This window comes from Urocampus carinirostris, chromosome 5, assembly GCF_059441175.1.
Source record: "Urocampus carinirostris isolate Australia breed hairy pipefish chromosome 5, RoL_Ucar_1.0, whole genome shotgun sequence".
NCBI lineage: Eukaryota > Metazoa > Chordata > Actinopteri > Syngnathiformes > Syngnathidae > Urocampus > Urocampus carinirostris.
Window position 1 is genome coordinate 43,120,079 of NC_142353.1, and position 27,186 is coordinate 43,147,264.

Consider the following 27,186-nt stretch of genomic DNA (forward strand, 5'->3'; position numbering starts at 1 on the left):
GCTCGTTGCGAATGCTAACAAGGACATATTTATTTTAATGTTTGAGAACCCAACCACACCACAAAAACATAACGGCTTGAGCTGCACGTCCGCTATTGGTGCAAGATCACATCTAGTCAAAATGTGCCGGATAGAATTGAACAGCCCAGGTTTGACTACACCGTTTCATTCAATTCATTTACTTAGTCTTAAATTTGATTTCAAAAGGCATTAAAGTCTCAAAGTCTTAAATTTTACTTGCCTTCAGTTATAGGAACCCTAAGGTATGCAATATTTTCCTCATTCTTGGTCTTAAATTTCATTGGATGTGGTCTTAAAACGTCTTGAAGTTGGATGGCAAAATCCTGTGAGGATCCCTGTAAGTGTGTCTGGTAATAATGGTTTGTGTGTCTACTTTGTTTTAGAATTACCTGAGCCTGCTATCAAAGGCCTATGCAAGCTGTTCTGCCTCACCCCCCACAGATACAGGTAAGCTTGTGCCAATGTCGACGACATTTTTTATGTTGGTTTCATTAATTTCGTTTTTTTTCACCTTTGTACTTGTAAGGGATGCTGCATCCCGCAGAGAGATCCTCTCCGCCATTGCTCAACTGGCTGAACGGCAGCCCGATGTTCTCGTAACGAGCCTCCTCCATTGCCTTCTTAACAGTGGACTTGTCAATAAAAATGGAGAGCCGGGGTATGTATTTCATGTCACAATTGTTTTTATTGTTTCAACTAGTGAAGGCAGAAATATTAGCTAGATGATGTAAACATGTAGGTTTGATGATTGAATTATGGCAAGTTTTTTTCTTTAAACTCAACAAATCGTTTTTCAGGAAAAGTACAGGCTCCGCTGCCTTCATCGGCCTGTCTTGGACCTGCCTGTTAGTTCCCGCTGTTTTTTCTGTTCCGGAGAAAAGACAGGGACCAGCTTGGAATAAAATGGTGACTAACTGAAATTTTTACCTTTGTAAAGTTTTGATTTTTTGTTTTTTCATTTCATCATGAGTGATACATTTCCGCTTTTCTTGTAAAGAGTGCATCCAGCTATTTAGAATGGTTAGATCTCTGGAAACACTTAAATATTGTAAAGAAACACATTTACTTTCACCAAAACAGACAATTCAAGTCAAGTCATGTTTATTTGTGACGAGCTTAACCTCTAAGAGTCTCAAAGGGCTGCACAGACCACAGATTATTGCAAACCACAGACTATTAAGACTCCATCCCCTGATCTAAAACCTACATGAGGGCAAATAATACACAGATATATATATTGTCAACATGAAATATAGGTTATTCATATGCTATAGAATAGAGAGTGTTTTAAGCTTAGATTTAAACATTTCCACTGAGGTTGCAGATCGAATCTCAGGGGAAAGAGCAGGGAGCCAATGCAGGTTAGCTAAAATCGAGGTCATGGGATCAAATTTTCTTGTCTTAGTTAAAAGCCTCGCTGCAGCATTTTGTACCAGCTGAAGGCTCTTAATTTTGGACTTGGGGAGACCGGAGAGTAGTGCATTACAGTCATCGAGACGGGAAGTGTAAAAGGCGTGAATTATCATCTCCGATGTCATTTCACCATATTTAACACAGTGCGACCTACCTGAGAGGTATGATCTGAACCATAAGAGGACGGTTCCTGAAGTTTATCCTGAACAACCATGTTGAAACAGTAGTTTTCTGTGATATTTGTGAAGGAATTTACGTTTCACTAACTTAAAAAGTCACTTAATCATAATATGATGTTGGGCTGTTATCACTCAGGTTCACGTCCAGAGTCTGCTTGTGGCAGAGGTTGTTGGTGGTGCCAAATCTACCGCTCAGAAGTCAAGCTTAAAGAATATCAGTCATCTCTGTGAAAGTGTGAGTTTTGGAAATCATGATTCATGTTGGCATGTTACCACCGGCTTATGAATATTTGACATCTTTGTCCCAGAATCCGGGTTTGGTTGATCAATACATCGGCGCTTTGTTGAGCCTGGACCAAAGCCCTACAACATTGGCAATGCTGGGTGTGTGTTTGGACTTCTGCACAGCTCAGAAAGACAAAGCTACAATTGAAAAACATAAGGTGATTCGGTTTATGTCATTCTGCAATGTAAAGTAAGTGCTTTGTAGTAAGAAAAACTGAACTATTCTGTTTTTTAGAGCGCCATGTTGGACCTCTACATAAAATCAGTATTGATGAGCAAAACAAAAACACATCAGCACATTCTGGACAAAAGTGGCTCCCTGTTGCGCCACGTCTCTCATTCTGAGTTCAAGGAACAGCTTCTCCCCAGTATTCAGAAGACAATGCTTCGAAGTCCAGAGAACGCCATGCAAGGTGAGGGGCTTTCTGGATTCCCATCAGCGGGAATTATGTCACATTTGTTCTTTGTCAATTTCTAATAAGGCATCTGTCACATTAAAGAGAACAATCCACTGTTCCGTAATTTATGTGAAAAATGCTTAAAATATAGGGTAGTTAGTAAAAAAGCATAACTTTCAGCGTATACCCCTTTGATCTGTTTAATATTTTGATGATTATTCAGTGTGCTGTTTTATTTTTTTGTTACTGATTGATCAAAATAAACTGATTCATCCATTTCTTCTAAAACTTCTAAACAGCTATTTCCTGCTTGCTGTCTGCACTGACTATTGATCTCAGTCAGTATGCAATGGATATTGGAAAGGCTGTAGCAAGTAAGTAATGAAACTTATTTGTGTTTTGTCTATTTAGAATTTACCTAGCTGTATTTTATACACAAAAAAGCAGGGACACACCATCAATGTTTTATTTTATATTTGTTCAGGCCAACTTAAAGCCAACAACACCCATCTCATGGAGGAAGCGATCCAGGCACTGAAGAACTTGGCACAGCAGTGTAGTGACTCCACTGCTGTACAGGACATAGTCACACATCTTTTCAAGATTCTTGGAGGTGAAAAAAGTTTGCCATCCAACCAATTTCCTTGTATTACCTCATGCTGCAATGTCTATATTTACACTGTTTAGGGTCTGAAGGAAAGCTCACAGTTGTCACCCAAAAGATGAGTGTTTTATCAGGTATGAGACATCTTGGGAAGTTTACCCGATTATGTACGGCAGTGATGATTAACCTGCGGTGTATAAACTACTTGCAGGAATTGGCAGCTGCAGCAACCATGTCGTGTCGGGGAGCTCAGGCCAATCTCTGAATGCGGCTGTCACAGGGATGTTCATCCCTTTTTTGCAGCAGGAAGGTATTGACTGTTTTTCTCTCCACACTTCTTTGTTCCTTTGCTTGATTGTTATTGGGAAGTGTTCCAGATAGAATTTACTTTTTTTTTTTTATTTCCAAATAACAAATCAAAATCCCAAATGGGAAAGATAACAATTTTAAAACGTTGCAAAGATCGGTTTTCTATCCTTAGACTTTAAGAAATAAGCTAGAACTGGACTGAATTCTAATGTCATTCCATCCATCATCTGCACCACTTATCCTCAGTAGGGTCGGGGGGGTGCTGGAGCCCATCTCAGCTATCTTCGGGCGGTGGGCAGGGGACACCCTGAACTGGTTGCCAGCCAGTCGCCGGGCACACTATTCGCTCACTCATTCACACCTCGAGACGATTTGGACCGGCCAATTAACCTGACGTGCATGTTTTTGGAATATGGGAGGAAACAGGAGTGCCCGGAGGAAACCCACACTAGCACGGGGAGAACATGCAATCTCCACACAGGAGGTTCGATCTCATGACCTCAGAACTGTGCTGCACATGCACCAACCACTGCACCGCCGTGCTGCCCTGAATTCTAATGTATATTAATGAAATAATGGCAGTGGACAATTAGATATCTTTATTGACCTTTCTCTTCTCATTAATGTTTGACTTTTTATTTGTGATATAAGTTTAAAACTAGTGGGAGAACCTGTACCACCCTGACACTTCCTTTGAAATACATACTGATTTAATTGAAATGTAACTTACCTCAACACTTATTACAGTTTTTGTTTTTTATTTGTTTTTTACTACCTTTTCATTATAGTGCATGAGGGCACATTGGTGCACGGGGTTTCTGTTCTTTCCCAATGGAGCAGTCGCCTGACGGTGCAGATTCCCAGTACTTTGCTGGATTGGTTCCAGAAGGCTTTCACCCTCAAAACATCCACCACTTTGGTTCGCCATGCCTACATCCAGGCCATGCTAGGGGCCTTCAAAGGTCTGTTCTTACTAAAGCCTTTAAAAGCAAGACATTTTGTGATCACGTTCAATTGTAAACTTTTATTTCTCTTTATTTTACTCACCTTTTTAGGCGATGCTCTGTCCCAAGCCTCCTGCCTGGTCCCCTTACTGCTTCAAACAGTGGAAAAAGCTGCAGCACAAAACACCCAGCATGCTTTGCTCAATGAAGGCGTGGCAGCTTCGGTTCTTTTGTGTCGGCTATCCCTGCTTGAAGCAATGACAGGTGATGTTTAAGATTTAGTAGTGTTAATCATTAAGACTGCTAAAAACTATAGGCTTTATAATTGACTGTTGATGCACTTTCCACAGAAGCAAAATTTTCTACCTTTTGGAACTTGATTTTGGATGATAAGAAACCTCTTTTTACAACTGAGAAGTTCATCTCCCAGGCCAATAATGAAAGTGAGGAAATCTGTTCTAATTATTAGTCATGAGTAGAATGAACATGTCAACCAATCGTTTTTTTGCCAATGGTTTGTCCTTAGCTCAGCTGACGGTTCTAATGCTTTGCGAAAGACTATTTTTGGATCATGCCCACAGGCTCAACACCAGCAAATTTCAGTGAGTGCAAAAAAACGTTTGAGTTTTGCTGGAGCTCATTTCTGAGAGGAGATTACAGTTACACGTCATGACCTTTTTCTAGGATGTACCACAGCGCAACTGTGGCGGTCCTGTTGTCTCAGAGCTGGCGTGTGAGGAAACGGGCGAAGCAGACAGTCCGAAAACTGCTTTCTTCCTTGGGTGGCTCCAATCTTGCCAAGGGCCTTTTAGGAGAACTCCGAGCTGTTATCAACAAACACAAAGTGCGGGGTTGCGATTTTAAATGCATTATTGTCATATATTTTCTTGCCATTGAAGAGATGTGGCATTATTTTTGTTTTGTTCTGTCAGGCTCTACCCCAGGATGCCCTAGTGTTGGAATCCGGAGAGATGACTGATCTCGGTCGCAACTACACGCGCCCCCGTGTCCTGTTGGATGCGTTACATGTGATATGCTCCTCAGCTGGACAGTGGGGTGACCAAAATGAATCTGAGGAATTGGCCATGGAAGTCCTTATTGTTGCTCATCACCCATCATTAGGTACAAGGAAGGAACATTTTGTTGTACTCTGAAGTATTTGTTGTTTTTTACATCCTGCTTGTTCTTTGTGTATCTCACAAAGTTGAAGCTCGCAGTGGTCTATGGCCATTCCTGCTGTCCTCCATGAATGTAAAAGCAGAAGAATTCATAGAAAAAAATCTGGAGGCCATTCTGCCTCATCTGTTAGAGGTCAACACTGATAACCAGGTAAAAATGTAATATTACTCTTATTTCCCATTATTTGTTTTGTATTCAAAACTATTGTCCAGAAAAATCTTCATAAAAAATAAGTTAAAATATATTTTCTGAGGAAAAATTTCTTTTTTTTTCCCCCAGGCAGTGAAAAATGCCGTTGGTGCCCTCTGCGGCCTTTCTCCTGACAAGCTTTTACCCCGCGTCATCACTCACGTAACCAAAGAGCTTTCCCTACCTGCTCTAGTTCAGGTCACAAGGGAGGAGTACGCTATCATGCTGACACCCGAAGGGGAACTTTATGACAACTCCATCATTGAGAGGTAAAACATTACATTTGGTCTGCCATCTCATTTGTGTGGAATATTTCATTATCCTTCCACTTTCCTTCACTCTTACTAGTGCACAGAAAGACAGCACCAAGAAGAGCAATATCAAGAAAGAGAACAAAGCGTACTCGTACAAGGAACAGATAATTGGACTTGAGTTAGAGGAGGTAATTTACAGTGAATTTCCCCTGTAGTTACTTAATGCCGTATCGCAGTCTTAAAAAATAATTATCTGATTCAAAGGAGATTAAGAAGAAACGAGGGATAAAAAATGAAGTGCAGCTCACCAGCAAACAGAAGGAGATGATTGAAATGCAACGGGAGAAAGAGCACTCTATTCGCAAGAGACTACAAGGGGTAAGATGGAAAACTAATTGCTAATTAGACCATATGTTGTTTATTGCTTTAAAGGATAACCCCTTGGGAGCACATTCTCATTTCTAAGGAGATCATTCATATAAAGCCTACAAATAAGTTGTAACTTTTTTGCTGTTGACTCCTATTTTCCACAGCTCGATGTCGAGTTCCAAAGCCTGACAGGCCTCCTAGGGGCTATTCTAAAAGAGAAGCCAGCTCATATCACCAGAGAGCTCCCTTCGGTCCTCCAGGTTCTGTTGCCCCTGTTGCACTCACCGCTGACAGCTCCACGCATCCAGCAGATTTTCTTGGACATTGGAGCCTGCCTCCTACCCCATCATCTCGGTACTCAACTTGCTTCGTAGATATATCGGTAACTGTATTCTAATGTATTACTTCTTTAAGGTGTTCTCGTGGGACATGTGACTTTACGATTGCTGAAGCCTGAGTGTGAACTGGATGAGGCCTGGGAGCAGGAGGACCTGAGCAAAGCAGTTAACCGCACTGTACAACTACTACATCAACACACTGTCCCTCAGAGAGCCAGCAAAGGTGGTGGTAAGGATGGGCATAGGCTATACTTGTCAAATACCTTCCAGGTGTAAAGTGTTTTTAATCTCTGATGTTTCACGTTTCGCCCCTTTGTCCAGCAATGGCTCCACTTCCAGCCCCTGCCTTTTGTTTCTGCTTTCCTTTCCTCAACGCTACTCTCAGGGAGTCCTCTGGGAATACAGAGGAGACTGAGAATTTGATGACTAAAGCTTTGCAAGTTATCTATGAGCACTGTCAGCTTCGAGCTCAGACAGATGACGCCACCGTTGTAGACGAGGTACCCATAGCTTTTCATCTTGAAGTTCAACCTTTTCTGTATTAAGGTTAGTCTTACATGCATCTTTAAAACAACAGTTTTTTTTGCTTGTTTTTGTTAACCTTTTCAGAATGGCCCTGAGCTTCTTCCACGTGTCAACATGCTGATACTGCTGATCAGAATAATTTCCACCGCCACCCCAAGAATTCAGGCAACCTCTTCTGATAAATAAAGCCATTCAATGATGTTAAATTGTGAATGTAACATTTCAGTAGTCTAATTCATGACATCAATAGAACATTTTTGTCACAAGTGCTAACATTGATTCTTCTGCATTGGTTTATTTTTACATGTTTGTCATGAATCTTAATCTGATTTGTTAATTTATCTTATCAGGTGTTGGCATCTCAGTGTCTAACAGCGCTGTGTGACAGCGCTGGAGGAGGCGAAGGTTGCACCGTGGCAGAACAGTCTGAGATTGATGTCCTGCTCACTGCCCTCCTTTCACCTTGCTTCTCTGTCCGTGATGCTGCTCTCAGAGTGAGTTCTGGAGAGTTTTTTTTTTTTTAAAGCAATTTTCAGTCTATCACTTTAAGTAAATTACTTCATTTTCAGAAAATCCTACATTTGTTGGACGTGTTTTTAAATTTAATACACTATTTATGTATATTATGTTTCCTTGATGCAGGGTTTGTCAGAGATGGAGTTTGCTTTGTCGACCGACAGTACAGAGCAGAGTGGACTGAGTTTGCTGCGCAGGCTTTGGGTCGCCAGGTTTGATGTTGAAGAAGAGGGACGAGCCTTTGCTGAAAAGTATGCACATTAAGTTTATGTATTTATTCATAGTATCTTAGTGGGGTACTTAACAAAGAGAGAAATATAAATAATAATGTATAGTTACCATTAAAACAAATTCAGCATTGTTTTAAGCTTGCAGTTTGTAGAAACTTGAACTAATATCTCCCCTTCAGACTCTGGCAGTCTCTGGATTTGGAATTGGTTCCGGAGCTCTGCTCCCTACTTATCGGAGACATCACTCACCATGAAGAGGCTGTTCGTTCTGCTGCAGCTGAAGCTCTCTCAACTGCCGTTTCTCACTATAGAGACCAATCTGGGCCAGTCCTGGGACAGCTAACTGAGCTCTATCATCAAAAACTTTATGTGAGGGCCAATAGTAGTGTAGTCTCTACATTTTACCGATAGTCCAAACAAAATCAAACTAATGGGCATTTATCGTCTTTTTTGTTGAAGAGACCACCCCCCGTGCTGGATACCTTGGGCAGAGTTATCTCTGAAGCTCCACCAGATCAATGGGAAGCAAGGTAGGAGATAAATGAATTTAATGATGTATTTGTGCAGTGTGTAGAAATGAAAATTGATCAAACAGTCCAGAACATTTCAGCCATTTTGTATTGAGATTGTAATTTTTGTCTCTAGATGTGGCATTGCTCTCACTCTCAACAAGATGTCCCAATATTTGGACACATCCCAAGTGACTCCGCTATTCCTCTTCTTTGTACCTGATGCTCTGAACGATCGTCATGATGATGTGCGGCGCTGTATGTTGGAAGCTGCCCTCTCAGCCCTCAACACACATGGAAAGGTGCGTGCTGGTTTTGTTTATGATATCAAATTTTTTTAAAGTTCTTATGTGTCTGTATGTAATGCTTGTTGCAGGAAAATGTGAACTCCCTGCTGCCTGTGTTTGAGGAGTTTCTGAGAAATGCACCCCAGGATGCCAGCTACGATGCCGTCCGCCAGAGTGTGGTTATTCTCATGGGCTCGTTGGCCAAACATTTGGATAAAAATGATCCCAAGGTCAAACCTATTGTGGCAAAGCTCATCACGGCGCTTTCTACACCAGCACAGCAGGTAAGAAACTTGTGGCTTAAATAAATCTTAATTAAGTTTTGATCAACATTTTGTATTGCTGTTATGTTAAGAATTTAACCAGAGTGACTGATCGTTTGCCTCCTTTTACTTGCTTCAAGGACAAAATGTTTTTGCTGTCTTTCCTTGCGTAGGTTCAAGAGTCCGTGGCCAGCTGTTTGCCTCCTCTAGTGCCTGCCATCAAAGAAGACGCTGCAGGGATAGTAAGAAATCTGTTGCAGCTTTTGCTGGAGAGTGACAAGTATGCTGAGAGGAAGGGTGCTGCATACGGACTTGCTGGCCTGGTCAAAGGGCTTGGGATTTTGGCTCTCAAGCAGCAGGAGATCATGGCAACGTTAACTGATGCTATTCAGGACAAGAAAAACTTCAGGCGGAGGGAAGGTCAGTAGAAAGCACTGAATCAACCTTGCTACTCAAACCGCTAAAACCTCAATAAAACTTAAGATGTTCTTCACAAAAATGACTAGAGTACTTGTTGATAGGTTAGTTGTCAAATAATCAATATGTATTGTTGCACCTTTCTGAACATGTATATTCTATCTCTTCCAGGGGCACTTTTTGCCTTTGAGATGCTGTGCAACATGTTAGGTAAACTCTTTGAGCCTTATGTAGTCCATGTACTGCCACACCTGCTGTTGTGCTTTGGAGATGGAAATCAATATGTAAGAGAGGTAAAAAAAAGTTTATTATTTTTCCTAACTTTCTCGACCCATTTCAAATGCTTTTTTGGTGAATGTGTTTGAAATTTCCTCATCAATTTTCCAGGCTGCTGATGATTGTGCTAAGGCAGTGATGAGGAACCTGAGTGCTCATGGTGTGAAACTAGTACTACCTTCACTGCTTGTGGCCTTGGAAGAGGAGTCGTGGCGGACTAAAGCAGGTCTGTACTGCAACCCAAAAACCAGCCATGAGTGTAATGAAAGTGACTAATGTCATCCTTTTTTATCTTCCTGCTTTGCCCTTTCAGGGTCTGTGGAGTTACTTGGCGCTATGGCTTTCTGTGCACCAAAGCAGTTGTCTTCCTGTCTGCCAAGCATTGTTCCCAAACTTACTGAAGTATTGACTGACTCCCATGTGAAGGTGCAGAAAGCTGGTCAGCAGGCTTTACGGCAAATTGGCTCAGTCATCCGAAACCCTGAAATTTTGGGTAAGAATGAAGCATTCAAATTTACTTTAGTTAATTCAGTTCTCATTTCAGAATTGACGCCTGTTGTTTTGCAGCATCATATTAAAATATTTTCTTTACGTTTCCGATGACTGGTATTTTTCTTTTACCAGCTATAACGCCTGTCCTGCTGGATGCTCTCACTGATCCATCCCGAAGGACCCACACATGTCTCCAAAACCTTCTGGAGACCAAGTTCGTTCACTTTATTGATGCCCCTTCCTTAGCTCTGATCATGCCGATCGTTCAGAGAGCTTTCCAGGATCGTTCCACTGACACTCGCAAGATGGCCGCTCAGATTATTGGCAATATGTACTCTCTTACAGACCAGAAGGTATCATCTCTAGCCACACAAAAACCATGCATAACACTTAATATATGTTGAGTACTATATTCTGTGAAGCAACTAACCGATTTAATCTGTTAATGTTGTGTTGTAGGACCTATCACCATACCTGCCAAGTGTCATTCCTGGACTGAAGAGTTCCTTGTTGGACCCAGTTCCAGAGGTGGGTTCAATGATAAAGAAACTGAGCTTCACATGTTTGAATGTTCAAAGTTCATGCTGATGCGCCTTCTCCCCAGGTTCGTACAGTGTCAGCCAAGGCTCTGGGCGCCATGGTCAAAGGAATGGGTGAATCCTGCTTTGACGATCTTTTGCCTTGGCTCATGGAGACACTAGCCTCTGAGCAGAGCTCAGTAGATCGTTCTGGAGCAGCCCAAGGTCGCTAACATTGCTGATTATTTGGTTGTTAGTAAAGGTGGCTCGACTGCTGACAAATTTTATTTTTGGATGTATTCAGGACTGGCTGAAGTAATGGCTGGGCTTGGAGTTGAAAAGCTTGACAAACTGATGCCTGATGTGGTGCAGACTGCGAGTAAAGTGGATATAGCATCTCATGTGAGAGATGGCTACATCATGATGTTCATCTACTTGCCTCTCACATTCGGAGACAAATTTACCCCCTATGTTGGGCCCATCATCCCTTGTATCCTGAAGGTAATCAATTATATGGTTCAAACCACCTCCCTTATACGTTCACCTGTCTATGTTCTGCTACCTGATATTGTTATTGGAGTCAATCAACGTTTTTGGCCTTGCCTTTCAGGCTTTGGCTGATGAAAATGAATATGTGAGAGATACGGCACTGCGAGCTGGCCAGCGCATCATCAGCATGTATGCAGAGACTGCGATTGCACTCTTGCTTCCTGAACTCGAGCAGGGGTTGTTTGATGACCTCTGGAGAATCAGGTCAGCAAAACTTACTATTATTCAAAGTGTAGATTCGATGTTTGTGTCTTTAATACCTGTTTGACTGTGTGGATTTACAGGTTCAGTTCTGTCCAGCTTCTTGGTGATCTCTTGTTCCATATCTCTGGAGTGACAGGGAAGATGACTACAGAGACTGCATCAGAGGATGACAACTTTGGAACCGCTGCATCGAATAGAGTAAGACCACGTGTTTATTGAGATTTTTCTTCTGATAATAGCCCTCTTGAGAAATATTCAAAGCACAGTAATGTGTTTTGGACAAAAAGGGGACCATCTTTTTCTTTGACATGAGATGATCCTAGTTGTCTGTTACAGGCTATCATTTCAGCTCTCGGGGCTGAGCGTCGTAACCGTGTACTTTCCGGCCTCTACATGGGACGCTCTGACACCCAGCTTGTAGTTCGACAAGCATCTCTCCACGTTTGGAAGATTGTGGTGTCCAATACCCCAAGAACTCTCAGAGAAATACTCCCAACTCTCTTCAGTCTCCTGCTCGGCTTCTTGGCATCCACCTGTCCTGACAAGAGAACAGTACGTCCTCGATGATGACTCTTATTTTCGACATTTCGTTCTGTATACACGTGTACTAGAATGACAATAAAGTAGATCTGAATCTGAATCTGATATGCAAAAGGGACTTGTATTCTTGTTCATTTTTCAACTCAATGCCTCTATGTGATTTCAGATCGCTGCCCGGACACTGGGTGATTTGGTGAGAAAGTTAGGTGAGAAAATTCTTCCCGAGATCATTCCCATCCTGGAACAAGGTCTGCGCTCTGACAAAAGTGATGAAAGGCAGGGGGTCTGCATTGGCCTCAGCGAAATCATGAAGTCTACCAGCAAAGATGCGGTCAGTCATGCTAATGTTTTTTTCCACAAAACAAGTTACCCCTCTTTTGGTTGACTATTACTATTATTTCTGACTGCTTATGTTATTTTCTTTGCATAGGTTCTGGTCTTTTCTGAGTCTTTAGTGCCCACTGTTAGGAAGGCTCTTTGTGACCCACTGGAAGAAGTCAGAGAGGCTGCTGCCAAAACATTTGAGCAGCTCCATGCCACTATTGGTCACCAGGCACTGGATGACATCCTGCCCACTTTACTAAAACAGCTTGTAAGTTGATGTATTTTTTTCTCTAAAGTTGACTTGCTCTGAAAGATTTGTTTTAAAACAAAAGCTGTGTTAAATATTTTCCCAGGATGATGAAGAGACTGCAGAGTTTGCTTTAGATGGCTTGAAGCAAGTCATGGCAGTGAAGAGTCGATCTGTGCTGCCTTATTTGGTGCCAAAGGTAACAATTGAAAATAATACATTAGTACATTATTTTGCTTTACTAAAATCAATCCTGTGTTTTCAGCTTACTGCTCCTCCTGTGAACACTCGTGTATTGGCCTTCCTGTCAGCTGTGGCTGGTGACGCCCTCACCCGCCACTTAGGCGTCATTCTACCTGCCCTTCTGTCTTCACTCAAAGGAAAATTAGGAACAGAGGATGAACCACAGGTAACTCTTTATGTAATGTTTTATCTGGTGATGCTGATGTTTATTGCTTCCCTCATCGCTGATGAATGTCATATACTTTGCATCAGGAATTGTGCAATTGTCAAACAGTGATCCTCTCTGTGGATGACGAAGTGGGCCAGCGCATCATAATAGATGATCTCTTGGAGGCAACTAGAAGCACAGACACTAGGCTCAGGCAGGCGGCGGTTACTATGCTCAATGCCTACTTTGCTCGCACACGCTTGGACTATGGTGCACATACACGAGACTTGCTGTCAGGCCTCATCCACCTCCTGAATGACACCAACACAGAGGTTTTGTCTCAGAGTTGGGACACAATTAACTCCATTACCAAGGTCGGAGTGATATTTTGCGGTATATTCTGCTACTAGTTATCTAGAGACTGATTTTATATCGTTTTCCCTAAAGAAATTGGATGCATGCAGCCAGCTGGCTTTAATTGATGACCTCCATCGAGATATTAGATCCGCAGCTGCTGATGTGAAGGGTCAACACCTACCAGGTTTCTGTCTGCCCAAAAAGGTAAGACTGATTTGTGTTCTTGGAATAATTATCAAGTAGATTAGTTGGTTGATGTTTCAAATTGTATTGTAATACTTTGTTCCTATGCTTCCAAGACACAATAATTTATTGATTAAAACATTTTGAATATGTTAAAGAAAAATACTGTCTTAAGAACAAGTAGTTTTCATATATATATATGACTGATTAAGGGAACAGTTACTTAGAAATGATACAATACTTGCCACACAGGGTGTAACCTGCATCCTGCCTGTCTTGAGAGAAGGCGTTCTTACTGGTAGTCCCGAGCAGAAAGAGGAAGCAGCCAAAGCATTAGGAGGGGTTATTAAATTGACATCACCAGAGGCTCTGCGGCCATCCGTGATCAACATCACCGGGCCCCTCATTCGTATCTTAGGTGACCGCTTTGCCTGGACAGTGAAGACTGCTCTGTTGGAGACTCTTACCCTTCTGCTGGCCAAGGTCTGTGATTTTTTTTTTTAAATCGCTTTGCCAGGTTGAATTGCAGAGGGATGTTCAAAAACACGGTGTTCCATTTCTCAGGTGGGTATCGCACTGAAGCCTTTCCTGCCACAGCTGCAGACCACCTTTCTAAAGGCCTTGCAAGACTCAAGCCGTGCAGTGAGGTTAAGGGCTGCTGAAGCCTTGGGCCAACTGGTTTCTATACACAGCAAGGTTGATCCACTTTTCACAGAACAACTATCCGCCATTCGCAATGCTGAGGACTCTGGAGTCAGGTTTGTTATTGCTGACTAAACTATGCTTTGATTTTGATTGTGATGGTAATGTTCTATTAATTAATTCATGTTTTCAAGCTACAATGTAAGATGTGTTCATAAGTATTTTGGATACCAGGATCGTAAGAAAAGATCTTGACCAAAAATGATAGGTAAATTTAAAATAATTCTTTGGCCTGCCCGCCAGGTGGCACTGCTTCACTGATATCAACCTTTCAAAATATTTCAGAAAGTATTAAAGCACGGTGCAGCATGAACAATAGCTAAACGTCACCCTAATTTTAGTTTTACGAGATTGTTTTACGTGCTCTTCCAACTGCAGTTCTAATAAATATGTAAAGTAGTAAACTCTACACCTGTTTAGGGTCACTGTCAACCACCTGAGCCATGATTCTTTGTCACCAGAGCTACCGAATGTCTTGTTCAGACTTGTGGAGGCATAACAAAAATATTCTAATTAATCATAACTGTTTTCACTGGCCCACGCACCTCAATAATAATAATTTTACTGGTATGCAGTGTTGGGCACGTTACTTTTAAAAAGTAATATGTTAAAGTTACTCAATACTTCTTCAAAAAATGTGTTGAATCACTCAATGGCAAAAGTAACTAGTTACAGGAAGAGTAACTATTTCTGTTACTTTTAAAAAAAGTTGTATGTCAAATAATTAGAAATTTTCTGAGCAAATAAAAAACACAGCTTTTTCTTGTAGAGGTGAGAATTCTGACTATTTTTAGCAACCGTGTTTTTCATCTGGGCTCTTTATGGTCCCAGACGTTTCTTGGTGTTTTTTTTTTTTTTTGTTGCTTTATTTCCGACATTACCAATTATTATGTATGTATGAATGACTTAAAGGGGGATAAATAAAATACAACAAAGGAAAAAATAAAAATACAAAAACATAGAGAGAAAAGAATAAACTTCACATTTTTATGTAAACATATTACACTGTTCCTCCCGATTTGCTACCTTACTGTGGTGAAGAGTTTGTGGGTTCAAATGATCCTAGGAGCTATGTTGTCTGGGGGCTTTAAGCCCCTGGTAGGGTCACCCATGACCCTACCAGAAGCCTAACAGTTTCTAGGTGAGGGGCCAGACAAAGCGCAGATCATAGACTAAATGTAAATGGTCTGCATTTTATATAGCGCTTTTCAAATCAATGAAGACCTCCCAAAGCGCTTTACAATGTGCTTCACACTTTTCCCATTTACACATTAACTAACTGATAGCAGGATCAGACATGCAAGGCAACTACCTGCTATCGAGGGCATTAGGGATTCAGTGTCTTGCCCAAGGACACTTTGACATATAACACGGATGAGTCGGGAATCGAACCTGCAACGTCTTGATCCCAAGACGAGTGCTTTACCTGAGCTAATGCCACCTACTTATGACGACAAAAAACTTTGGTTCGCGATTTCCCTCTCCCGGACGAGTGTGACTGGGGCCCCCTTCTGGAGCCAGGCCTGGAAGTGGGGTCCACTGGCGAGTGCCTGGTCTTTGCTAATGGTGTCCGGCCGGGCAAAGCTCAAGGGAACGACGTGGGTCCCTCTTCCCATGGACTCACCACTTGTGGAAGAGGCCAAAGGGTTCTAGCGCGTAGAGTGCTGGGTAGCAGGCAAAGTAGGGGTCCTTGGCGCACTGGTCCCCTTATAGATTGATTAGTAAGTACTATATTTGTAATTGTTATCTAACTATGTGGTCGTCGCTATTTTAAATGGTGACATGGTCCAAAAATACGTGACGTAATACTACTCTGAGGCAAGCGGAAAACCGCGTCGCTGTACACGCCGTCGGGTTGGTGAGTGCACCGCCAGTGGCATTCAGCAGCCAAAGTAATGCACAGCTTTTGACCATCAATAATGGTAACTGCGCGGTAGAGCCGGGAAAATTTAGATTAGCCTGTTACTAAACAAATTACACCGTTATGTAACGTCTACGTTTTTAGAATGGTGTTATTCCCAACACTGCTGATATGAAACTTTTTGTGAGGATTATTGTTTTATTGCTCTATGAACTTAAAGGAACATGAGGCTCTAATCAGAAAGTTGTATCATATTTTGTTTTTTTTTTAATAAATTGAGCAGAAGTAAATGGAAGGAGACCAAGAGGAAGACTGCGATTGACGCGGATGGATTGTGTTATGAGTGCACTGCAGGAAAGAGGTCTAAATCTAGTGGAAGCTAGAGCTCTTGTTGGTGAAAGGAATGTGTGGAGAGATGTTGTAAAAGGATAGTGGGATGTTTGGATGCGTTCTAAGGATGGGCTGGGGACCTGTATGATGCGGCAGGGGTAAACCAGTGAAAGCTGTTGGGCCCTGCTGTTGAAGAGAAGAGTGTATTGTGTCACCCTGACCCGAGTGACATGGCCGTTTTGTTGTGTCCCGTTTCATCTGGAGGGAAAGCATGACCAATTTGGATGCCGAGGTGCCTAACTTGTTTGGGTGTTTGGGCATTTGGGTTGGCCATGGTCCATGTGTGTTGTTTTTATTTATTTATTTTTGCTATTTTTTCCTTTTTTTTATTTGTTTTCTTATTGTATGTGTTTGTCTTACTGTCGGTCACCCCTCTTGAGGGATATGACCAAGGTAGATGGATCGATAGAATATTAAATTGGCACAAGTAAATGGATTAGTGACAGTGTTCATGTCTATTAAAAACACTTAAAACCCTTTTATTTCAAGGAGAACATTGACATCCCCAACTACTGTTTAATATAATCTGTAACAGTACAAATTTGTCATCAACGCTCACATCTGACCTTTATTTTATTATTTGAACTCTTACAATACTTGGATTACCATTCAGTCAGTAAATGTCTTTGCATGTTTTGTGCTGCAATGCTGCTACACGCTGCTGGATTATTCAGCAATGACAACAAGTACTTGTTGTAGACACTTGGAAAGCACTCAGCACTTAATACAACAGCGCATTAAACTGAGATTTAAAACTCGAATGAGCCCATGAGCTGACATTTTGGTTTTTTTTCCCCCCCTTCTCTCTTACATGGATTAATTGAATGAATGAATGAATGAATACAACTGCATTCCACACTAACCGTCACAACCAACTAACTTTGTGTTTTTTAATATTCTGATAGTATGTTCTATATCACTCTCACTTTTTCTTTGACAGGGAGACTATGCTTCAAGCGTTAAGGTTTGTCATTCAAGGGGCCGGGTCCAAGGTAGACCCAAACATCCGCAAGAACATCACCACTGCATTACTCGGCATGCTGGGACATGACGAGGTATGACATTGAGAGCGGAAAACTTTACCGGGGTTGAGAATATCTTTCTATCATGACAAGTCTTTTCTTTCTAACAACTGGACTGTTTTCAGAACAGTATGTTTTTATCATCTGCAGGGTTCGTTCAGGTGCTTGGAATACTTGAAAAAGCTTGAATTTTACTGTTGTGTTTCAAGGTTTGAATAAATGCTAGAAATTTAGGTGAAGTGCTTGAAATTGTTCCTATGTTTCATGGCTCCAAAATGGATTTGGTGCTAGAGTTATAAACGAAGGTTTAGGCCTTTTATTGGTGTATTAAACTGAATTTAATGTCTGAAATGGGGTTGGGGCGAGTGTTGCAGCTGGAGTAAAGTGTAGGTTTAGGGTTAGGAACTAGAGTTTGGGCTCCATGTTGGGGTTCTAAACTGTCCCAAGATAGGTTTAGAGCTAGGGTTATGGTTCGAAGCAGGGTTAGGAGCTAGAGTTTGTCTGTAAGTTAGGGTTTTAAACCCATTTTAGGGTTCTGAAATAAGGTTGGGGCTAGAGTTAGGGTTTATAACAAAGGTTTAGGCTACCATTCTTTTGATCGGCACTGAAATTCTTTTACTGGTACTGAGAAAATTAGAAAATGGTCTTTGAAAGTTCTACCTTAGAGATAAGGTGAGAAGCTCAGTCATCCGGGAGGGACTCGGTGTAGAGCCACTGCTCCTCCGCGTTGAGAGGAGCCAGTTGAGGTGGCTCGGGCATCTAATAAGGATGCCTCCTGGACGCCTCCCTCGGGTGGTGTTCCGGGCATGTCCCACCGGCAGGAGGCCCCGGGGGCGACCCAGGACACGTTGGAGAGACTATGTCTCTCGGCTGGCTTGGGAACGCCTCGGGGTCCCGTCGGATGAGCTGGAGGAGGTGGCTGGGGATAGGGACGTCTGGGTTTCCCTTTTAACGCTGCTGCCCCCGCGACCCGACCTCGGATAAGCGGAAGACAATGGATGGATGGTCTTTCAAAGTCCAAGAAAAGTACTTGAATTTGGCCATTAAAAAGGTGTATGAACCCTGAGAGTCTATTAAGATTGTGTTTTACAGCAAAAAGGTTTTAAGTATCTGTCAATGAGTGTAAAGGAGCACCTTATCTTAAGTTTAAAGGGTGCAAGGATGTGGAACCCGCGGAGATTATTTGTGCTCAGGGATCTGGTCACCCTTTGCACCACATCATCCTGACCTCTCACATGCCATCTTGAAGAAGCTATCACTAGAAGTGTGCGGAAATCAGATACAATGCAGAATAGGTGGATTATAATGTCATGTTTGTTGAGTTAAGCTTAGCATATGTTTAACCTGCTTGCCTGTGTCCCTTCTCATCTTTAAAATAGGATGCTACTCGGATGGCTTCAGCCGGCTGTATCGGAGTGCTCTGCCCTTTTCTGTCTGAGGAGGAGTTGAAATGTGTTTTACTTCAACACATCTTAGGTTGGTTTCTTATACAAATTTGAATGCATATTCACCACTTCACTTCCTCTGTATTGTATCCATTTAAGTGTGTTAGATATTTCTTGCTATCATCTTAATCAGTGACAGATGTTTCCCTCAAATGGGAAGGGTCGTTGCCGACTAATTTTTGAAGGCCTACAGAAAATTTCGTTGTGTAGCTATATGGGCATCGGACATATCAAAAGAAAGCTTGAACTCTCACATTTCATTAGAAAAAATTGCAATGTTCAACTGTTTACTAAAAAATTGTAACAGGTAGAACCATACTAAGTTTCTTGAAAATACTTATTTCATAACAAAAAAACTTTAGAGAAAAATGTATTTTGGTAAAAAGGTGCATTTCAGGCAAATCTTTCACCGAATATTTTTTTGTTTTGTGATGCCTCCATTATCTAAACAGCCATCCATTCATCCATTATCTGCACCGCTTATCCCAGCCATCTTCGGGCAGTGGGCAGGGGACACCCTGAACTGGTTGCCAGCCAGTCGCAGGGCACACAGAGACAGACAATTCACCTGCTCATCCGCACCTAGGGACGATTTGGACTGGCCAATTAACTTAACATGCATGTTTTTGGAATGTGGGAGGAAACCGGAGGACACTCAGGCAAGCACGGGGAGAACATGCAAACTCCACACAGGAGGTTCAATCTCATGACCTCAGAACTGTGCCGCACACGCGCCGCCGTGCTGCCCATTATCTAAACAATACTTTCCATACACACAAGGGAACTTTGCCTGCAAAAATAAATTGTATTGCAAGACTGAACTTATGCATTAACTTTGCAAGAATTTTCCAGCGCCTGATGTTTCCGGCAAAGTGATCGCATGATTTGTGGACATACACTGAACGTTTTCCTTCCCCGCCCCATACGAGGACGAAGGTCATCATTTTTAGAAAGAATAAGCATTGAAGCGTTAACTATCTGTACTTATAGCTTCGCGTTGCTCACTACAGTGCTTTGCTGCCCGTACTCTCCATATGAGCTGACAAATATGCTGAATAACTAGGCAGTTGGGCTACATTGAAATCCCATCAAAGTCATTCCCGTCATCTAGTGGTGATTTATCATACTGAAATCATTCCCAAAGGCTTGATACTGACTGATGAGCAGCACCAAAACCTTTGTAATAGTTTTCTAAAATAAAACAAAAGCAAAATGTTTTGACTTTTAGAACTAATGCTTCTGAAAACATTTATATGTTATGGCACTGAATGAGCTATTGGTCTTTCCACTTAAGCCAGCTTTCTCTTCAAGAATACCGATTCTACCTTACCTTATCTGATGCCAATAGGCGTGCGTGTATGAATTTTTGGTGTCTTAATCAGGAATCTGTTGTTCAAGCAAATGAATAACTGTTTGTCTTTGGATTCAGCGGATATGTCGGGTGTGGACTGGATGGTGCGTCACGGCCGGAGCTTGGCTTTAGCCATAGCTGTTAAGTCTGCGCCTGAAAAGCTGTGTGGGAAGGAATACTGCAGCAATGTGACAGAGACCATTTTGGCCAACGCCACGGCTGATAGGGTGAGCAGACGTTTTGCTGCATTTTGATATTTACTGGACTTAAGCTCTTTGCTTATTGCTGATATGTTTTTTTTGTGTCATCAGTAAAACAGTAATATCTTTTTTTATCTTATATCGAGTTAAGTCTTTTTTAAGACTCGAAATAAGTATATTTTTGCATTTAAATTTGACTCATTAGCATTTTGCTCCTTATGTACCGTAAATTCTGGACTATAGAGCGCACCTGATTATAAGCCGCACCCACCACATTTTAAGAGGAAAACCGATTTTGTACTTACACAAGCCGCACCTGTATATAAGCGGCATGCGAACCCAAAACCAACTTTAAGTCCCGCGATTGAAACTAAATGTCCTTCATTAAAGTACACAGTCCAAAAATCACAGCCGGCAAAATAAACGGAAAATGATAACGGTACTTAAGGTTTGATGAAGACCTGCAGAGTCCGGGTCCCGTTGAAAGTAATCCAAGGAAAAAAGTGTATATTTCCAAAGGTAAGGCTGGGAAAAATATCTATCCACTATTGTCCGCCGCGTCCACAAACAGGTCTGTCTATTCCTCACCTTTACCCCACTTCCCGCCACCCCCCCGTTTTTTCCGCCCCTCCTTTTTCATTCGCCCGTGCAAAACATCAGAATAAGTGTCTAAAATAAATACATTACAAAAATATACAGTTGCAAATAGATATTATACATGGGTTATACATATTTACAGAGAAAGACGGTACACCGAGAGAGTTTTCAAAGCTTTCATAATAAAAAAATAACTTTCATCCCAAACCGTGCCTGTGACAGGGCAATTAATGGTAGCAACACGCTCGCAACACAGTAAAAGGGTCTGGTAAAAAAAAAAAAAAAAAAAATACCGTACTTGTAAAAATCACGGTAAACCGTCCTCATCTTCCTCCTTAGAACTGAAGCCATCAAAGTCATCTTCCTCAGTGTCGGAAAGAAACTTTGTCATATAGACATAGTCCCACGCTCCCTTATTCCAAAACACGCTAGCAACATGCTCGCAACACAGTAAACGGGTCTTGTAAAAAAAACATAGCGTACTTGTAAAAATCACGGTAAACCGTCCGGACTGCTCGATTGGTTTTAGCTTGAAAGCTGCGTCATGTGCCTTTCTTTTTGCATTTTGCTTGATGAGGGTATGTTTACGCTAATTTAATTTATGCACAAGCCAAGAAGTTGCAGTCTTCCTCGGCGCATATATTCCACCGTTCTAAGTCTTACCTTTTGTACTCGAGCGCCGCTGGCGGCCGTTAGAAAAATTACATAAATTGGCCGCATCACTGAATAAGCCGCAGAGTTGAAAGTTTGGGAAAAAAGTAGCGGCTTATAGTCCGGAATTTACGGTAATTGTGTAATGCAACCAGCAGCTGCCTATAAGGCAAGAACTGTCGTAACATGTGAGTAAAGACACCCATTCGGGCTCATTTCATATTGTCTTTGGCAGATGTGTTACTATCATAAATGAGGAATACGGCATGTTGATTGTCTTGTTTTAATTGTGTGCGAGATTACAGGGTTTAAGACATTTTCTGGCACTGATGCAATACATTTTTCAGCGGCTCACGGCACTTAGTGTTTTCCAGACTCGAAAAATGATGTATGATGGACTGGAGTAGGGATGGATTGTGGAGCCCTGGTGTGAACTCACCCTCTCATCCGTGGTCCTCAAATAAATAAATAAAAACAAAACTTTGACCACTGGCTTATGGAATCAAAAAAATCAGTTGATTGCAAGTATGACATATTTAACAACAAGTTAACTCCAGATGGTGCATTTTCCTGGAGTCAGACTTTGCAATCCTTAGCCCGTCAATCCATTTATAAAGGCCCGGAACAAAAGCCTGTTCCGGATTGAGATTTAAGCATACATGTGTGATGTACAAATGTCAGTGTTGTACCATTCACCAGTATTGCTAGCTCTGACTTACATTCATCATCAATGCTTAAAGGACAGTGTGTATTAGTGATAAAAACCGTCATTCAAAAAACAATAGTAATTTAAATGATAAGCACAAATACATGAATTAGTATATAAAGGTGCTTTAAAAACCTTGTTTGTTTGTATTTTACACAGATGAGATGATTGTCTTCTATCTTCCTGCTAAGAGTACTTCGAAAAACCTTGCTAAACAAAAAAAGAGTAAAACGATGCGTGTTTTGTACTTGTATTCTTCCTTTGCAGCTGTTGGGTGTAAAACGACCACTGAAGTGTGGGAGGGCTAAAAAAAAAAAAAGAAAGATTGGCTAACCGTAGAAGGAAATTCAGGCAAAGACTTGTTTTGGATTTTTACAACTGCAGTTGGAAAAGGACCGAAAGGAATGGATAATTTACTCGCTGGCCACCCTCCTTCTGACTATAACACAGCCCCCCCTCTGCCTGCCTTTGTGTTTTATTGAGATCCCAAGACAAAAGAAAAAAGATAAAAGATCACTCCCCTCCCTGGAAAGTTACCATCAAACAAAGACAGGGAGACTGAGTGAGACGCCAAAAGTGAACATCAAACTGATTAGAAATACACACCTTGAGCAAATACGATTAAGCCTACTTTACAGTAGCGCACGTTTTAATTTGCAATACAGTGACATCTGGTGTCCCTTTTAAAGTGTGCAAACCCCATTTTGAAAATATTGTAAATCTGAATTGTTTTACATCCAACTCTAAGGAGTGAGTAGGTGATTTTAATCTGGCTCCTCTTGCAGATCCCCATTGCAAGCAGTGGAATCAGAGGAATGGGATTCCTAATGCGACATCAACTCGGCAAGGATGGGGGCAGCAATGTTTGCCAGCGCCTTATAACACAGTTCGTCAAGGTTTGTGATGCATCACAATTGAAAGATAATGAACCGGCAATGAAGTCATGATTCCAGTCTTAAAATTCACTCACTAAATGAAAAGAAGTGACGGTATGTAATTGTAGTAGCAGTGTTTCCCTTAGAATTTTGTGAGACCCTGGTGGATGGACAGTCTGGAGGGTCCAGGGGGGTCGGGTGGCATGTCAGGGGGCGGTGCATACAACAAAAGTTGTTATACGACGTACATAATTTGAAATGATTAAAATACATCAAACCGGGGGAAATTGTATAAGTTGACTGGTATGTAATTGTAAATTGCAACCTATCACTGATTGGAATTCCAGTTCTTTTTAGAGAACAGGCTTTTTCCAGCACAGCTTCCAAACGGTTCTTCAGACTTTTTGTTGCTTTAACCGATATACTACAACTGATAAGTGTCTGAAATTTGTGACAAAAAGTTAACGGACATTAGTTGCCTGCCCCATTTTTCACAACTTGAAACACAATAAGGCAACTAATCGCAAAAAAACATTGTTGCAAAGTATTAAGGATTGATAATCGGAATATATAACAGAAGAAGACTTTAAAATGAAGTTTATTATAAATCTACTTATAACACCCATTGCATGTATATGACATCGCTGTTTTCCATCTGTATGTACCTTTATTTACTCATCTTCATTCATGCAATGTTTGCGTTGCGTCTTCTGCTACAAGACACGTGAACTCCTCTTTCCACAATGCTTTTAATCTATGTTTACGTTTTGTAGCGTCATACATTTTGTTAGCTTCTTTTGAATCTTTCTTCTGGGGCTGAGGTTTTGGCTTGATCCCTAACCACTTCTCCATTTTTCTTGTGTTCTCTGTGCGTCTACTTTGGAAAATGATATGCAAATGCACGACCTTATAAGGCTCGAGAAAGTACGGAAGCACGAAGTTATTCGATGCAGGCTTCTGATTGGCTGCAGAGTATGCACATTGCCAAACGAAATTCCGAAATTTCCAAACTAAACCAAGATTTCGAAATCGGAATGAAGCAAGCGTTTGATTTGAAAGAAAACTTAAAAAATAATGAAATAAAATGAAATGATTTGCATTTATATAGCGCTTTTCAAGTCAATGACTTCCCAAAGCGCTTTACAATGTGCTCCACATTTCCCAATAGCGGCCTTGGAGCCATGTAAGGCGATAACCTGCTGCTTATTGGGGGTATCAGTGTCTTACCCAAGGACACTTCGACATGTAACACGGACGAGCCGGGATTCGAACTGGGTTCCCTTGATCCCAAGACGAGCGCTCTACCTCCTGAGCTACTGCCGCCCCCAAAAGTTTTTTATTTTTCTTGTCTCCTGATTGGCTGCTGAGCATGCATATTGCCAAACGGACCGAAATTCCGAAATTTCCTAACCGAACGAAGATTTTGAAATCTTAATACAAATGTTTAAATAAAAAAATGTCGGGTTTTGTTTCTTGAAAAAGTGTTCGGCCACCCGGGCGTAGACGTTTTGTAAGTTGTACGCCCGACGTAAAAGATGCACGCCCCGGGCGTCCGGGCATCGTTATTTCAGACACTGCTAAAACTAAAGTCAAGCAACAAAGAATCCCTGAAACAACAACACATCATCAATAATTTAAAAGTATTATTAAACAAACTATTTTTCGTCCCTCTGTATTGCAATTTCTCGAACCGTTCCTGTGCTCAATGTGCTGCTGCAGCAGAACCCCATCCCTCCTTTGCTCAGGGAACAAAACCACTCATATTAACCAATTCCCCAAAAGTGAATGAGAAGATATCAACCCCCTCCCCCATCCACCGTTTTTTTTTTAATTATTCTCTTTTTATTTATTTTTTAATACCAGTTTTGATCTGGTTTTGGAAACACTAAGATTTGTCTTCTCCGCCCTTCCACAGTGTCTTCAGAACCAGTCCAGCGACATTCGACTGGTGTCCGAACAAGTGCTGTGGTGGGTCTTCAAAGAGCCAGCGGCACCTACCATGGAACCAAATCACATGAAGCCTTTGTTGAAGGCGCTCTTGGATAACACCAAAGACAAAAACACCAGCGTCCGAGCCCAAAGCGAGCACACCATCGTCAACCTTTTACGACTCCGCCAGGGAGACGAATGCTTGCAGGTCAGACCCCAACTGACAGGATATGTCAAGTCATGTTTATTTGTATAGCTCTTAATCACAAAGAGTCTCAAAGGGCTGCACAGATTATTGCAAACCACACACTATTATGACAGCATCCCCTGATCTAAATCTTACATGAGGGCAAGGAAAAACTCAAACACCTCATGTCAAGTCATGTTTATTTGTGACGCCCTTAATCACAAAGAGTCTCAAAGGGCTGCACAGATTATTGCAAACCACACACTATTATGACAGCATCCCCTGATCTAAAACCTACATGAGGGCAAGGAAAAACTCAAACACCTCAAGTCAAGTCATGATTATTTGTGACGCTCTTAATCACAAGAAGTCTCAAAGGGCTGCACAGACTACAGATTATTGCAAACTACAGACTATTATGACACCATCCCCTGATCTAAAACTTACAAGAGGGCAAATGATACACATATTGTCAACATAAAATATAGGTTATTCATATGCTATAGAGTAGAAGTGTGGTTTAAGCTTAGATTTAACCATTTGCATTGAGGTTGCAGATGGAATCTCATGGGAAGAGCACCGGAGCCCAATTGGAGAATGCTCTGGAACCAGCTGATTTCTTCTTGGATCTTGGGATCACTATTAGACCAGCGTTTTCAGAGCGAAGGCTCCGGACAGGAACATAGGGGGAAATTAAATCTGAATGATATGAGGGAGCAAGTCCATGCATGATTTTGTTATACTACCAACAGAACCTTAAAATCACATCTTAAGCTACACTTAAGTGATAACTGTGGCTAAACTACAACACAGCACCCCGAGGCCATCCTGTTAATCTGTTAATAAACAACAAAGAAGACTGCCGGAAGTGTGAATATCCCTACGGGGGTGAATAAAATATCTATCTATGGAATACATTGACGCTCATCTTGTATGTATCACGTTTCAGACCATGACGGCCATTTTGGACACCGCCAGTAAAGACCTCCTGTCGGAGTGTCATCGCCGTTCTTTGAAGAAGATTGCCAGTCAGCAAGACTCCAATGAAGAAATCGATGATACCATACTCACGTGATGGATCCGGACCCAGCTATTGGATAATGTCGGACGTGTATTTCACACCGTCGTTTTAGCGCCTCCCTAAATTTACAATTCCAAAACATTATTTTACAACGGCCTCAATTTTCTCTCACTTTTTGTTTTCTGTTCTCAAGCGCTGTTATTTAGCTTTCAAAATGTGTCACAATTTGGTAGCATAGCTTTCGTGCCGTGCAACTGCTCATATTTTCCAGCCAGTGCCATCCATATATGGACGTTTTTTAAATATGCTACAGGTTCATATCCTGATCAATCACCCCCACCCCCACCCCAGCAATTTGCATCCCTTTTTTTAAAACTCTAAAGTCAAACGTTTTAATTTATCATTTTTATTTCAGTATTACAGATTACGTTCAGATTTTTTTGCTTCTTGTCCCAAATTTTTTTTTTACCCGTAATTATTTGCGATTGGGATATTATACACATTAACAGTATGACTTTGGAGATCTTGATTTGTGTTAGACATCGTGAGCGGGGGGTTCATGTCGGCAAAGATTCTTATCATGTTGATGTAAAAATGCGATCCAAAATAAACGGCTTGATTTCATACTGTACAATGAATTTTGGTACATTTTTGTTAGTACAAATTGGTAGTCTCTGTTTAATGCAAATAAAACCCCTTTGGGGATTGAGTCAACCTATTTTTTAAGTTTTTTTAAGCTCTTGTGGATGAGTGCACAAAAAAATTGAAAACATTACAACAGGAGATTGCCTTTTTAACCAGAGCAGTAAAAAGTCTGAAATAAACGTCTGCCCGGACGCCCAGGGCGTGCATCTTTTACGTCGGGCGTACAACTTACGAAACGTGTCCGCCCGGGTGACAGACAAGAAAAAAATGTTTTCAATTTTTACCTTTTTTTTC

The 27,186-nt window shown here is 41.5% G+C and overlaps 1 protein-coding gene across 1 annotated transcript in view; it reads left to right on the forward strand.

Annotated features, from left to right (window-relative positions):
• The window catches only part of gcn1 (GCN1 activator of EIF2AK4), a 34,471-nt gene extending 7,510 nt beyond the window's left edge, over window positions 1–26,961 (forward strand). The window contains exons 3-57 of the mRNA XM_088336914.1: window positions 405–468; window positions 548–679; window positions 819–927; window positions 1,750–1,848; window positions 1,922–2,056; window positions 2,134–2,311; window positions 2,596–2,670; window positions 2,781–2,909; window positions 2,984–3,034; window positions 3,112–3,210; window positions 3,998–4,171; window positions 4,265–4,417; window positions 4,504–4,596; window positions 4,680–4,755; window positions 4,838–4,997; window positions 5,086–5,275; window positions 5,358–5,482; window positions 5,612–5,790; window positions 5,870–5,963; window positions 6,040–6,153; window positions 6,309–6,498; window positions 6,559–6,711; window positions 6,804–6,982; window positions 7,092–7,172; window positions 7,358–7,501; window positions 7,650–7,774; window positions 7,933–8,122; window positions 8,213–8,283; window positions 8,399–8,564; window positions 8,639–8,833; window positions 8,986–9,232; window positions 9,401–9,522; window positions 9,617–9,731; window positions 9,819–9,998; window positions 10,130–10,350; window positions 10,457–10,525; window positions 10,602–10,740; window positions 10,820–11,016; window positions 11,126–11,268; window positions 11,349–11,466; window positions 11,605–11,820; window positions 11,975–12,139; window positions 12,239–12,400; window positions 12,486–12,578; window positions 12,645–12,788; window positions 12,875–13,144; window positions 13,218–13,331; window positions 13,563–13,793; window positions 13,875–14,068; window positions 17,204–17,318; window positions 18,665–18,761; window positions 20,160–20,308; window positions 23,021–23,131; window positions 25,026–25,247; window positions 26,176–26,961. Of these exons, the coding sequence (XP_088193040.1) occupies window positions 405–468; window positions 548–679; window positions 819–927; window positions 1,750–1,848; window positions 1,922–2,056; window positions 2,134–2,311; window positions 2,596–2,670; window positions 2,781–2,909; window positions 2,984–3,034; window positions 3,112–3,210; window positions 3,998–4,171; window positions 4,265–4,417; window positions 4,504–4,596; window positions 4,680–4,755; window positions 4,838–4,997; window positions 5,086–5,275; window positions 5,358–5,482; window positions 5,612–5,790; window positions 5,870–5,963; window positions 6,040–6,153; window positions 6,309–6,498; window positions 6,559–6,711; window positions 6,804–6,982; window positions 7,092–7,172; window positions 7,358–7,501; window positions 7,650–7,774; window positions 7,933–8,122; window positions 8,213–8,283; window positions 8,399–8,564; window positions 8,639–8,833; window positions 8,986–9,232; window positions 9,401–9,522; window positions 9,617–9,731; window positions 9,819–9,998; window positions 10,130–10,350; window positions 10,457–10,525; window positions 10,602–10,740; window positions 10,820–11,016; window positions 11,126–11,268; window positions 11,349–11,466; window positions 11,605–11,820; window positions 11,975–12,139; window positions 12,239–12,400; window positions 12,486–12,578; window positions 12,645–12,788; window positions 12,875–13,144; window positions 13,218–13,331; window positions 13,563–13,793; window positions 13,875–14,068; window positions 17,204–17,318; window positions 18,665–18,761; window positions 20,160–20,308; window positions 23,021–23,131; window positions 25,026–25,247; window positions 26,176–26,301 (7,883 nt within the window). The 3' untranslated portion in view covers window positions 26,302–26,961. The remainder of the gene's footprint in view (window positions 1–404; window positions 469–547; window positions 680–818; window positions 928–1,749; window positions 1,849–1,921; window positions 2,057–2,133; window positions 2,312–2,595; window positions 2,671–2,780; window positions 2,910–2,983; window positions 3,035–3,111; window positions 3,211–3,997; window positions 4,172–4,264; window positions 4,418–4,503; window positions 4,597–4,679; window positions 4,756–4,837; window positions 4,998–5,085; window positions 5,276–5,357; window positions 5,483–5,611; window positions 5,791–5,869; window positions 5,964–6,039; window positions 6,154–6,308; window positions 6,499–6,558; window positions 6,712–6,803; window positions 6,983–7,091; window positions 7,173–7,357; window positions 7,502–7,649; window positions 7,775–7,932; window positions 8,123–8,212; window positions 8,284–8,398; window positions 8,565–8,638; window positions 8,834–8,985; window positions 9,233–9,400; window positions 9,523–9,616; window positions 9,732–9,818; window positions 9,999–10,129; window positions 10,351–10,456; window positions 10,526–10,601; window positions 10,741–10,819; window positions 11,017–11,125; window positions 11,269–11,348; window positions 11,467–11,604; window positions 11,821–11,974; window positions 12,140–12,238; window positions 12,401–12,485; window positions 12,579–12,644; window positions 12,789–12,874; window positions 13,145–13,217; window positions 13,332–13,562; window positions 13,794–13,874; window positions 14,069–17,203; window positions 17,319–18,664; window positions 18,762–20,159; window positions 20,309–23,020; window positions 23,132–25,025; window positions 25,248–26,175) is intronic.
• Window positions 26,962–27,186: the final 225 nt, after the last annotated feature.